The following is a 13,964-nucleotide window of genomic DNA, read 5'->3' as shown; positions in this document are numbered from 1 at the left end:
AAAAAAAAAACTTAGTTATCAAAAACACAAAATTTGACGCCGCGGGCGAATTTTTTGAATATTTTGGTCTACAATAGTAAGAGAAGCAGACTTGTCAAAGGTGTAATCTTCAGGGCCGCAGGCGAAACTTTTCAGTAAGTTGTATGTAACCTGTAGCTTGTCATGTGTCAGTTTTTTATGTAATTAAATACGTGTAAAAAACGAGTATAGTTATTCCCCCTATATATTTCTTTAGAACATAAAATGACAGCGCCGCGGGCGAAATTTTTTTCGAGAAAATTTAAGTAGCTCCTTCAAGGTTGCATACTTTTTTTTACTGACCAAAGTCTTTTTCACTTTTTATAGGCCTTTGAGATATTCCCAAAACTTCAGCGCCGCAGGCGAAATTTTTGAGAGATTATATGTTGCCCCTTCATGGTTGCATACTTTTTTAATTGAAATCTTTCTTTGTCTTTTTTTAATTTTTTTGAAAAAAGCATTTTTAAAAAAAGCATTTTGGCTCAAATGTAAAATGGGTCAAAAAAAGCATTTAAAATGTAAAATGCAAAATGCTTTTTCAAAACCAATTTGAAATGTAAAATGTAAATGTACATTTTACATTTTGCATTTTGCATTTTCCATTTTGCATTTTGCGGTTCGCACATCTCTGGTGTCCACACATAGTTTTATGATCGAGTTCTTCAGCTGTGTCCACACATAGTTTTATGATCGAGTTCTTCAGCTGTGTCCACAGATAGTTTTATGATCGAGTTCTTCAGCTATGTCCACACATAGTCAACGGCCGTCGATCGATGTCCAATGAAACCGTCCACACTGCCTCCACAACATAGCTTCACCTCGTCGATCGACGTCGACTATGTTTGGACACACCTTAGCTATAACTTCCAACTTACCTCTTGTCTACCACCCACTCTGCCTACAGACGACCAGCAGCCTGTGTTACCATTGTTGAAGTAAATCATATATCAGCCGAAGTACGGGGTACAAATTGACTTTATCTTTAGCTGTGTGTTAGCATCAGCTAGATCGCTTATTTCTAGGGAAGATGTTGTTGTTGTAGCGGCTTTAGCTATAGCCGAAAGGTGATGACAAAACAGAGAAAATATTTCTTCTATCAGCCATACACCAGACTCCCATGGCCGGCCGATTTTTGGTGGAAAATTTTCTATCGCAAAATACTCCCCAAGGTAAAGTCGTGAGAAGCGCTAGTTCCTTTTGAGCTTTTTCCCTGTATACATATAGCCCTGGTCCGGAATAACGGCCGAACCTTATCTCCTAAAATCAGAGCCCAGGGAATCTGTAAACTCCTGAGGACCGCTAACTCCTTCTGGAACCAGAAGCTAAATAATAATCAACTTTCTTTTTCTCTGTTTTGTTCTCAGGTAAGATAATATGCAATCATGCACACATGCAGTGGAATTAGTGGACACATGGCACTTACGTATACTATATTAGTGGACACATGGCACTTACCTATAAATGGTCGATTCCTATGTAAAAAGTTGGGAAAAATCCAAATCTGAGGTCAAAACTCGGAAAAAGTAACTTTAAAAGTTCGAAAATTTAATTTTTAATTGCCGTTCTAATGAAAAAGTTCGAAGAGTTGTGACGTCAGATTTCACGTCAAAATGGCCAGAAACGCTTGCGCACTAATAAACGAAGCGGGAGTCATGAATTCTGACGTCATCGCGTCAAAATGCGCAGAAACGCTTGCGCACAAACAAACGAAGCGGGAGTCATTAATTATGACGTCATCGCCTACGGGAGCATATGCCGTGACGTCAAAGTTTACGATTTACCGGTATTTTTTAAATCGATTTATCTCGGTATCTAGAAGTCGTAGAAGAAAAAGAAAAATTCCGTTGGTCCTCATTTTTCTTGCTCTATGACTTTGAAACATCACCCAAGTAAGCGCAACAGATCTATTAAGTGACAAAGTGCGGTTTAAAATTTTACAATAACTGTTTATTTAAATCAATGATGTTGTTTCTCCAATCTCGCAAAATACATAATATACATATGTAGGTATTTTATGCCTTGATTTGGACTCGAATCACCAAGCTTCAGATCTCAAGTCCACCACCCTAACTGTTCCACTGAAATAGATGCAAATTTTTCAAGAAGAAAATGGAATAATATGGTAAAATTTTTAGGAAATTGAAAATCGGGGGAAAAATTCTTTCATTTCTCTCACAAACACAAAAGATTTTCAAATTGAAAAAGAATCGAATGATGAAAATAAAATGGAAATGATTGGGGAGGACAATACCATGAAATTAAAACGCGTGTACAAAGAGAAAAGGGAAAGAATAAAGGAAAAGGGAGAATTAATAAAGGGGTGGAAAGTAAAAAAAAAAAAAAAAGGTTGGATGTGAAACGGACGTACTATCAATAGAAATAAATAATAATAATAAAATGGGGTGAAAATCATTGTGAGAAAGAGAGGGACAGTGAGAGGGAGAGAGAGAGAGTGAGGGAGAGAAAGAGAGAGAGAGAAAAGGTGAAATAATGCGGAAGGGAGAGAGGGAGTACCATTTCCTGAGCCAACCAAGGGATAGAAAGAGAGGATCTGTGGTTTCTTTTCTCTCTCTCTCCCTTCCTTCCTCCCTCTTTTTCCCTCTTTTTCTAACCCCTCTCCTTCTCTCTTTTTCTCTTCCTCCCTTCCTCTATTCCTCTCTCTTTGAACACAGATTTACTCTGAAAAAAAAAGGTAGAAAGAAAACACCTCCATTTTAAAGCTCCATCATGAAAAATGAAACATCGCCATTCATTTTCCTTTCAATGAAGCAGTTGCAAATGGGTAAAAATTATAAATAAATGGTCGATCCCTATGTAAAAAGTTGGGAAAAATCCAAATCTGAGGTCAAAACTCCGAAAAAAAAAACACTGTAAAAGGTCGAAAATTCAAAAAGAAGAAGAAGAAGAAGAGAGGAACAGGAAGTAAAAAGCAAAACCAATACTACCTCTAGAAGCGAAAGAGAAAGAGAATTTGAAGAGTTCATGAGAAGAAGGTGTGAACTGTAAGAAATAAGGAAACTAAAAAGGAAGGAAGGATGAAGGTGATTCGAACACTACAGTAGTGGTCAGTTTCTAAAATTTTGACCTTTGAGGCTTTGATAGTTGGGGATGCACCATCTTAGATTCCCCATGGTTTTTGTATAACGCTACCAACGCCACCTAGTGGTTGAATCAATTCCCTTATTTTCTCTTTAAAAGAGGGGAAATGAGCTTCAGAAGAGGGAAAACTGTCTCTGTTTCCTAGAGGAAAATACACCTTTGACTTCGTCTTTTGACAAAAGATTTGGGAATAGTCATGGAAAACGTAATGTGCTTTTAGAGAAAGTAAAGAAGATGAAGACTCCTTCTGCCTCTGTTTCCTAGAGGAAAATACACCCTTGACTTCGTCTGTAAGGGATTGAACCATCATCTTTCTTCCCATGGCCTGTTCACTTGAAATGCTTGTTATGGCTATTTTGCAAATATTTCTTTATCCATTTTCATTCCTCTGTCACTCCTTTACATCTATCCCTTCGCTCTCTTTCTCTCTTTTTATTTTTCTCTCCTCCCTCTCTCCCTCTCTCTCTTTCTCTCTCTCTCTCAATCACTCACTCCTTCCTGTCTCTCTTCTCTCTCATTCTATTTTTATTTTTCTCTCCTCCCTCTCTCTCTCTCTCAATCACTCACTCCTTCCTGTCTCTCTTCTATCTCATTCTATTTTTATTTTTCTCTCCTCCCCCTCTCTCTCTCTCACTCTTTTCTGTCTCTTTTCTCTCCCATTCTCTTTTTCTCCTCATTGCAATCTCTCTTTTTGTTTCAGTAACTTTTATTCTATAAAAATTTAATGCTTTGTCTTTCTATCTATTTCCCTCCCATTTCTCTTTCCCACCATTTCCTCTTTCTTCTCACTTAATTTTACTTACCACTCTCGCTCCCTTCATCTATCTCATTTACTCTCTTCTTCCTTTCTCCCAACTTCTCTTTCTCCTTTTTTTCTCTCCCCTTTCATTTCAATCATTACTTCTCTCTCTCTTTACTCTTTCTCCTTCTCTCTTCATTCATCTTCGTACCACTATCCTATGCCTTCTCTTTCTCTCTCATTCTTTTGAATTTCCCTCCTCTTCCTTTCCTATCTTCCTCTCTCTTCCTCATACCATTTATCTCAGTCTTTCTCTTACTCTTTCCTCCTCTTCGTTTTCTTCATCTTGGTCGGTTTGTCTCTCTCTCTCTCTCTCTCTCTCTCTCTCTCTCCACCCTTTGTGCTTCCTTCTTTCCCTCTCCCTTAATTCTTCATATATCTCCATTCCCCTCTCTTATTTCTCCCTCTCCTTCCTCTTCTTTCTCCCTCTCTCTTTATTTTCCTTAGTCTGTCATGTCTCCCTCCCTTTCTCTCTCTCTCTCTCTCTTTCTTCCTCCTTCAGGCTGTCTCCCTCTCTTTCTTTCTCTCTGTCTTACTCTTTCTCCCTCTCTCTTCATCCTCCTCAGTCTGTCTCCCTCTCATTAAATAAATGACTGCGTGCTCCGACCCCATTATATTTTATATTTTGTGGTTCCCTCCCCTCCTTCTCCCCCCTTCCCTTCTTCTCTTCCTTATCCCTTCCCCTCCTTATTTTCCTTCCCCTCTTCTCCTCTCTCCCCCTTATTTTAAAAACTTGTCTTCTCTCCTCCTTTCTTTTCTTTACTGTTGTCGATAATTTCTTCATCCCGTGGGCTTTATCTATCACTTCTATCTCTCTCCCTCCCTCTCTCTTTCTCCTTCCCTCTTTCTCTCCTTTTATTTTTCTCTTCCCCTGCCTCTCTCTCTCTCTCTCTGTCTCTCTCTCTCTCTCTCTCTCTCAATGATATTTTATGTTCTTGACCTCTCAAACATTGAGTTTTCTATTTCCTTTTTATTATTTTTTTTTTTCAAATTACATTGATGCTTTTATTCTCTTCCTCTCTCTCTCTCTTCCTCTCTCTTTCTCCCTCTTTCTCCCTCTCACTTCCTCTCTCTCTCTCCCCTATCTGCTCCTCCCTCCCTTCCATGTTTATCTTTTTCTTCCCATCCTCTATCTCTGTGTTTTCATTTTTCCCTTCTTCTTCTCTCTCTCTCTCTCTCTCTTTCTTTCTTCCTTCCTTCCTTCCTCCCCTCCCTTCTCTCCTGCTCACTCTTTCTTCTATGCTTAATTTCTCAGGATAGCCTTTTCCACATCATTCTTCTTCTTCCTCCTCTTGTTTTTTTTCTTTTTCACTTGTTTCTTCATTTTTATTTTCATCAGTTTTTTTTTTCTCTGTGTATTTTTCTGTCATGTTCTGTGGTTCTCCTGTCAATAATAATTTCATATTTTTTTTTTTCATTTTGGATAGGTAACTCTACTTCTCCTTTTCCTCTTCTTCTTTCTTCTTCTTCTTCTTCTTCTCCTCTCTTTTCTACCTCAAACTTTTCGATTTTAATCATCCTCTACTTTTCCATCGACCCTTTTTTTCCTTTTTACATATTTCTCTCTTCTTTATTCCCTTTTCCTCCGTTTCCCTCCCTCCCTCTCTTTCTCTTTTCCCTCTCTCTCTTTCTTTCTCTCTCTCTCTCTCTCTCTCTCCATCTCTCACTCCTTCTCCGTCTTTTCTCTTTCTGTCTCTCTTTTTTTTTGCTGTTTTTCACCATTGACGTATACGAGTATCTGCTTTTATTAAAACCTTCTATAGATTCTGCTGGTTTGCTTTCTTTTCTCTCTTTTCTTCTGCCTCTCTCTCTCTCTCTCTCTCTCTCTCTCTCTCTCTCTCTCTCTCTCTCTCTCTCTCTCTCTCTTTCCCTTTCTCTCTCTTTCCCTTTCTCTCTTTCTCTTTCTTTTGGTCTTTCTTTCTCTTAGTTTTCTCAATTTTTCCTTATTTTGTCCCTTTTGTTTATCCGCCTTTAAAATATTCTTCCTAGCTTTTGGTCCGCCCTGTCCTCTCCCTCTCTCTCTCTCTCCCTCTCTCTCGCTCTCTCTCTCTCTTTGTCTCAAGGACTTTGCTTTTTTTTTAATTCTCACACTATCTTTTCAATCTTCAATTTTATTTCATCACTTTCTATCTTTTTTTTTTTACTCAATCCCTTCTTCCCAGACGAAAAATGTCCCCTTTGAATCTGTCCTTCAAATTTCAATAAGCTTTTTTTTTCAATCAATATCAGCATTCGCTGTCAGAATTGAAAGGAGAGAGAGAGAGAGAGAGAGAGAGAGAGAGAGAGAGAAAGAGAGAGGGCGGTATCAATAATAATTTATTCATTGAAATAGGTACCTACATAGCTAATTTTTAAAAATAAATAAATACATAGATATAAAAAAAAACTTGGAGCCAGTGTTAAATCTTTTTTTTTTAGATTATTACCTAGTATTTCAATCTTGTTTTTATTATACAGAATTGCTTTCCCGTCCCCCTCCCTTCCTCCATTCACTTCCCCTTATCTCCCTCATTTTTCCTACTTTCTCCCCCTCCCCTTCTACATCATCTACTTTTTAATTCCATTGCATTAATCTAATTGAGATTCACAGTTTGATAACAAATGCTGAATACTAATTCTGTAGGTAACTATAACAAGGTACAGGGCCTTGCCATAGGGAAGGGCCCTGGGGGCCGACTACAACAATGGGCTCTCCGGGGAACTATGTTCTACAAAGAATCCGGGGTAAATGTGGGATCCAATGAGCACTCTTTGTTTACAAATCCGCCCCGGGCGGGAATCGAACCCGCGGCCTAGCGCTTACGAGGCAGACGCACTACCAACTAAGCTAACTAGGCTGGCAAAAAACTTTTAACTCGTTTCGTAACCAATTAATATTTTTCCAAGGGGCATAGTTCCAAGGGACCAAGGACATAAGACACTATATTATAGTGAGAAGGTTGACGTTCATATAGCTGACATTGAATGTCGGTGGTCTATCTGTCCGAAGGTATGGCGTATTGGCGTGACTTCGTCCCATGAATGTCAACAAATATATCTTCAGGATGTCCTAGCATAGGACATGGAAGCATTTCGTATCCATAGCCTATATTTCTATAGGATGGTTTTTAACTGTCCTTTAAATAAAAAGCGGCAATCGAATTTTCTCGAAGATTTTCGAGCCATACCTGTTGATGTATCAATATACTTTTGTCAATTGACATTTTATACTTTTGTCAATTAGACAATATACTTTTGTCAATTAGACTTCCCCGGAATTGTGATGAGCTAATAACAAAGAGCATCCCCAAATCTAGTATCACCCGGTATATTCAATGTGGCATGACTCAAGATAGATTAAGAAGGACATAAGAGAAAAGTCCACTTTCTAATCTACGTATACTTACTGAAGAGAGAGGGAGAGAGGATAGACAGAGAGAGAGAGAGAGGGAGGGAGAGAGGGAGAGAGAGAGAGAGAGAGAGAGAGAGAGAAAGAGGAAAGTGAAGGAAAGTAAAAAGAAAGTGAAAATCCATTTTCTTTCTTGCTTTCTATTTTCATTAGTGTTGAGTCGTGAAGAAATTTTTAGGAAATTGAAAATCGGGGGAAAAATTCTTTCGTTTCTCTCAATAACAAAAGATTTTTAAATTGAAAATGAATCGAATGATGAAAATAGAATGGAAATGATTGTGGAGGACAATACAATGAAATTAAAACGAGTGTACAAAGAGAAAAGGGAAAGAATAAAGGAAAATGGAGAATTAATAAAGGGGTGGAAAGTAAAAAAAAAAAAAAAGTTGAATGTGAAACGGACGAAAGAAAGAAAGCGAGATAGAGAAATGGTGAGAGAGAGCAAGAGGAAGGATGAGAGAGAGAAGGAAGAGAGAGAGAGAAAAGGTGAAATAATGTGGAAAGGAGAGAGGGAGTACCATTTCCTGAACCAACCAAGGGATAGAAAGAGAGGGGCTGTGGTTTATTTTCTCTCTGTTCCAAGAACAATCCACGCCTAGATATTTAATATTGACAAACTTCATTTATTCATTTTTTCGCGCGTGGAGTGAAAATTGAGAAGTGGAGTGTCGTTCTTGGAACCGACCTCAGGTTCACATTTCTCGCTGACGTAGGCAACTATGTATAAGTGCTTAGCAATCTTAGCATCAATTTAGAAAGAGTGACGTTGGCTTTGCGTTGGCGAGATAAAAATAAAACTTACATCTAAAGGGAAAGTGAGAGAAATCAATATGTTGAAACCAGAAGGAAAAGCAGAAAGATAGAAGATTATTATTATTATTATTATTATTATTATTATTATTATTATTATTATTATTACCTATTATTATTTGAATCTAGATAGGTATTATTTTCAGCATAGATTTTTATACAATTTTGTTTTTATTAGACAGAATTACTTTTCCCTCCTCTCCCTTCAGCATCTTCCCCTCTCCCTCCCTCATTTCTCCTTCTCACCCTCCCCTCCTACTTCCTCTACTTTTTGATTCCATTGCATTAATCTAATTGAGATTCACAGTTTGATAACAAATGCTGAATACTAATTTTGTAGGTAACTATAACAAGGCACAGGGCCAAACAAAAGGGCCCCTTCGACTGACTCCAACAAGGGGCCGGGGCCCCTTCTCAGGTAACCATAAAGGTGTGTGTCCACCGGCCGATCGATGTCGATCGACAAGGAGAATCTATGTTGTCGAGGTCGAAGTAGTGTAGACGGTTCGGTCGACAATGATCCATTAGAGAAGGGAGACAGGATAAAATCCGCCCCGGGCGGGCATTGCGCCCGCGGCAGACGCGCTACCAACCAAGCTAACTAGGCTGGCTAGGTAAATTAAAACGGTTGGTTTTCGACCTCGGGCCCTGGCCTGGGGTAAAATGAGACCGTATAAAGACGGCCCCCTACAAATGGCCCTGGTTGCTTCATTTGCATTGGAAAATAGGTAATAGTTAATCGAACATAATGTGGTAGGGATAATGTTCGATCGGGATTTTATTCTATTGCATTGTCCTGATAAAAGTTAAAAAAAGGTAGGAAGGTAAGTACCTACTATAGGTACATAGACCTACATATTTACCTACTATAGGTACATATACCTACATATTTATCTACCTGCAGGATTGTAAGGTTTAAAATAACTGAATGGAGCAGTTGCAAATGGGCTTCCTCTCTCTCTCTCTCTCTCTCTCTCTCTCTCTCCCTCCCTCCTATCTGTTCCTCCCTCCCTTCCATGTTTATCTTTCTCTTCCCATCCTCTCTATCTCTGTGTTTTCAATTTTCCCTTCTTCTCTCTCTCTCTCTCTCTCTCTTTCTTTCTTTCTTCCTTCCTCCCCTCCCTTCTCTCCTGCTCACTCTTTCTTCTATGCTTAATTTCTCAGTATAGCCTTTTCCACATCATTCTTCTTCTTCTTCCTCCTCTTTTTCTTCTTCTTCATTTTTATTTTCATCAGTTTTTTTTTTTCCTTTGTGTATTTTTCCGTCATGTTCTGTGGTTCTCCTGTCAATAATAATTTCATTTTTTTTTTTTTTTTTCATTTTGGATAGGTAACTCTACTTCTCCTTTTCCTCTGTTTCTTCTTCTTCTTCTTCTTCTTCTTCTTCTTCTTCTTCTTCTTCTTCTTCTTCTTCTTCTTCTCTCTTTTCTACCTCAAACTTTTCGATTTTAATCATCCTCTATTTTTCCATCGACCCTTTTTTTTTCTTTTTTACATATCTCTCTCTCTTCTTTATTCCTTTTTCCTCCGTTTTTTCTCGTCGTCAATAGCCCTTATTCAATATTCAGCTCCACCTTTTACCATTTTTCTCGTACTACTTACTAAGCCATCCCTCCATGCAGTTTGTTGCTCCCTTTCCTTCCTTTTATTTTCCTTAGTGACCTTAGTCAGTATATTCCTTGGTCTCCACTTTGCCTTTTCAGCCTGAGAAGGTCGAATTTTACTTTCCTTATCCTAGAGGAAGGAAAGTAATGTAATCGGGTCAAATTTTCGATGGTCAGATTTTTTTTTTTTTTTTTTCAAAGTTGAGCCCTGAATAACGGCCGATCGTACCTACATTTCTGGAAGCTCCCTGCAAAATTTGAGCGACTTGTGGCTAAAGGTTTATTATTGGGAAGTTTTTTACAGAGGGAAGCTACGCTACGGGTATAACAATCTGAGTCCTTGTCTTCGGCTAAAGTTTAGTTGGATTTACTTGGGTCGAACTCTAAAGTCCCGAGCAAGGTGAACTTTTGTCGACCTTTTTGAAAGATTTCACCGTAAAAACAAACCTTACAGGGGGATAAAAAAAACTTTTAACTCGTTTCGTAACCAAATAATATTTTTCCAAGGGGCATAAGTTCCAAGGGACATTGATAGTGGGTGGCTGGCCTAAGACATAGGTACCTTACCTATCTGCTTACATATTAAAATTAATATCCCTATTCAAGTCTTGTTCGATAAGATACCTACCTATCTCTTAGTAGAATGGAACAGAATAAAATAATTAGAATAGAATGAAGTAGTAGAATAGAATAAATCCTTATTCATGTAAATAAGAAAAGAAAATCAAGAGTTTGTTTACACAGTATAGGTACAAACTCATTTTCTTTTCCCGTTTTATACAAATTTTATACTCATTTTCTTTTCATATTTTATACATATAAATACAAAATATAACAAACTGATGTTCTTTCACAATATTCTTTTACACCACGTGTTTTAAAGGTAGATAATTACACCCCTTTCATAGCTCATTAACACTCTATTCTGAACGTATGGCGTATTGGCGTGACTTCGTCCCATGAATGTCAACAAATATATCTTCAGGATGTCCTAGCATAGGACATGGAAGCATTTTGTATCCATAGCCTATATTTCTTTAGGTAGGATGGTTTTTAACTGTCCTTTAACTGTGAACTGTGAATTTTCTCGAAGTGAACTGTGAATTTTCTCGAAGATTTTCGAGCCATACCTGTTGATGTATCAATATACTTTTGTCAATTGACAATTGTCTGTCAATAATAATATGAGGGCGCCATTAGACTTCCCCGGAATTGTGATGAGTTGATAACAAAGAGCATCCTGAAAAAGAAAAATTCCGTTGGTCCTCATTTTTCCTGCTCTATGACTTTGAAACATCACCCAAGTAAGCGCAACTGATCTATTCAAATTGAATATCAGATTGTCCTGGGGAGGAGAAGAAGAATGAGAGTGACCGTGTACCAGAAGACCTTGGGGTGTTCCAAGAACAATCCACGCCCAGATATTTAATATTGACAAACTTCATTTATTTATTTTTTCACGCGTGGAGTGAAAATTGAGGAGTGGAGAGTCGTTCTTGGAATCGACCCCAGGTTCACATTTCTCGCTGACGTAGGCAACTATGTATAAGTGCTTAGCAATCTTAGTATCAATTTAGAAAGAGTGACGTTGGCTTTGCGTTGGCGAGATAAAAATAAATCTTGCATCTAAGAGAGAGTGAGAGAAATCAATAGGTTGAAACCAGAAGGAAAAGCAGAAAGAAAGAAGATCCCGTGGGCTTTATCTATCACTTCTATCTCTCTCCCTCCCTCTCTCTTTCTCCTTCCCTCTTTCTCTCCTTTTATTTTTCTCTTCCACTGCCTCTCGCTCTCTCTCTCAATGATATTTTATGTTCTTGACCTCTCAAACATTGAGTTTTCTATTTCCTTTTTATTTTTATTTTTTCAAATTACATTGATGCTCTTATTCTCTTCCTCTCTCTCTCTCTCTCTCTCTTCCTCTCTCTTTCTCCCTCTCTCTCTTCCTCTCTCTCTCTCTCCTATCTGCTCCTCCCTCCCTTCCATGTTTATCTTTCTCTTCCCATCCTCTATCTCTGTGTTTTCATTTTTCCCTTCTTCTCTCTCTCTCTTTCTTTCTTCCTTCCTTCCTCCCCTCCCTTCTCTCCTGCTCACTCTTTCTTCTATGCTTAATTTCTCAGGATAGCCTTTTCCACATCATTCTCCTTCTTCTTCCTCCTCTTTTTTTTCTCCTTCTCTTCTTTCTTCATTTTTATTTTCATCAGTTTTTTTTCTCTGTGTATTTTTCTGTCATGTTCTGTGGTTCTCCTGTCAATAATAATTTCATGTTCCTTCATTTTGGATAGGTAACTCTACTTCTCCTTTTCCTCTTCTTCTTTCTTCTTCTTCTTCTTCTCCTCTCTTTTCTACCTCAAACTTTTCGATTTTAATCATCCTCTATTTTTCCATCGACCCTTTTTTCCTTTTTACACATTTCTCTCTTCTTTATTCCCTTTTCCTCCGTTTTTTTCTCGTCGTCAATAGCCCTTATTCAATATTCAGCTCTACCTTTTACCATTTTTCTCGTACTACTTACAAAGCCATCCCTCCATGCAGTTTCTTGCTCCTTTTCCTTCCTTTGATTTTCCTTAGTGACCTTAGTCAGTATATTCCTTGGTCTCCACTTTGCCTTTTCAGCCTGAGAAGGTCGAATTTTACTTTCCTTATCCTATAGGAAGGAAAGTAATGTAATCGGGTCAAATTTTCGATGGTCAGATTTTTTTTTTTTTTTTTCAAAGTTGAGCCCTGAATAACGGCCGATCGTACATTTCTGGAAGCTCTCTGTAAAATTTGAGCGACTTGTGGCCAAAGGTTTATTGGGATTTATTTACAGAGGGAAGCTACAATCTGAGTCCTTGTCTTCGGCTCGTACTACTTACAAAGCCATCCCTCCATGCAGTTTCTTGCTCCTTTTCCTTCCTTTGATTTTCCTTAGTGACCTTAGTCAGTATATTTCTTGGTCTCCACTTTGCCTTTTCAGCCTGAGAAGGTCGAATTTTACTTTCCTTTTATCCTATAGGAAGGAAAGTAATGTAATCGGGTCAAATGTTCGATGGTCAGATTTTTTTTCTTTTTTTTTCAAAGTTGAGCCCTGAATAACGGCCGATCGTACATTTCTGGAAGCTCCCTGCAAAATTTGAGCGACTTGTGGCTAAAGGTTTATTGGGAAGTTTTTACAGAGGGAAGCCACGGGTATAACAATCTGAGTCCTTGTATTCGGTTAAAGGTTTAGTTGGATTTACTTGGGTCGAACTCTAAAGTCCCCAGCAAGGTGAACTTTTTTCGACCTTTTTGAAAGATTTCACCGTAAAAACAAACCTTGCAGGGGAATAAAAAACTTTTAACTCGTTTCATAACCAATTAATATTTTTCCAAGGGGCATAAGTTCCAAGGGACACAAGACACCATATTATAGTGAGAAGGTTGACGTTCATATAGCTGACATTGAATGTCGGTGGTCTATCTGTCCGAAGGTATGGCGTATTGGCGTGACTTCGTCCCATGAATGTCAACAAATATATCTTCAGGATGTCCTAGCATAGGACATGGAAGCATTTCGTATCCATAGCCTATATTTCTATAGGATGGTTTTTAACTGCCCTTTAAATAAGCAGCGGCAATCGAATGTTCTCGAGGATTTTCGAGCCATACCTGTTGATGTATCAATATACTTTTGTCAATTGACAACAATTGTCTGTCAATAATAATATGAGGGCGCCATTAGACTTCCCCGGAATTGTGATGAGTTGATAACAAAGAGCATCCCCAAATCTAGTATCACCCGGTATACTGAATGTGGCATGACTCAAGATAGATTAAGAAGGACATAAGAGAAAAGTCCACTTTCTAATCTACGTATACTTACTGAAGAGAGAGGGAGAGAGGATAGACAGAGAGAGAGAGAGAGGGAGGGAGAGAGGGAGAGAGAGAGAGAGAGAGAGAGAGAGAGAAAGAGGAAAGTGAAGGAAAGTAAAAAGAAAGTGAAAATCCATTTTCTATCTTGCTTTCTATTTTCATTAGTGTCGAGTCGTGAAGACAACTGTGGACACCGCCCTAGTCTTGTCTAACTTCAAGCTTAAACTGACAACACGTGCCGTCCATAGAAAAGCTGTTTAAAAAGTAATTATAATAAAATAAAAATAATAATGAAGAAAAAAAAAGAAGAGATGAAGGCGAAGAAGAAAGAAGAAGGGGAAAAAGAAGAAGGAGAAAGAGGAGGGGGAAGAGGAGGAGGAGGAAGAGGAGGAGGAAGAGGAGGAGGAGGAGGAGG

At 38.3% G+C, this 13,964-nt stretch overlaps 1 protein-coding gene across 1 annotated transcript in view; it reads right to left on the bottom strand.

Moving 5' to 3' along the window:
* Positions 1-893: 893 nt before the first annotated feature.
* Positions 894-13,964, bottom strand: part of LOC103516637 — a gene marked incomplete at its 3' end in the record, with an annotated part of 14,795 nt that continues 1,724 nt past the window's right edge. The window contains exon 3 of the mRNA XM_008481616.1: positions 894-958. Coding sequence (XP_008479838.1) covers positions 894-958 — 65 coding nt within the window. The remainder of the gene's footprint in view (positions 959-13,964) is intronic.

This window comes from Diaphorina citri, unplaced genomic scaffold (genome assembly GCF_000475195.1).
Source record: "Diaphorina citri unplaced genomic scaffold, Diaci psyllid genome assembly version 1.1 scaffold1622, whole genome shotgun sequence".
NCBI classification, from domain to species: domain Eukaryota; kingdom Metazoa; phylum Arthropoda; class Insecta; order Hemiptera; family Psyllidae; genus Diaphorina; species Diaphorina citri.
Note: the sequence above shows the minus strand (reverse complement) of the source record. Positions and strands in the feature narration are given on the sequence as shown.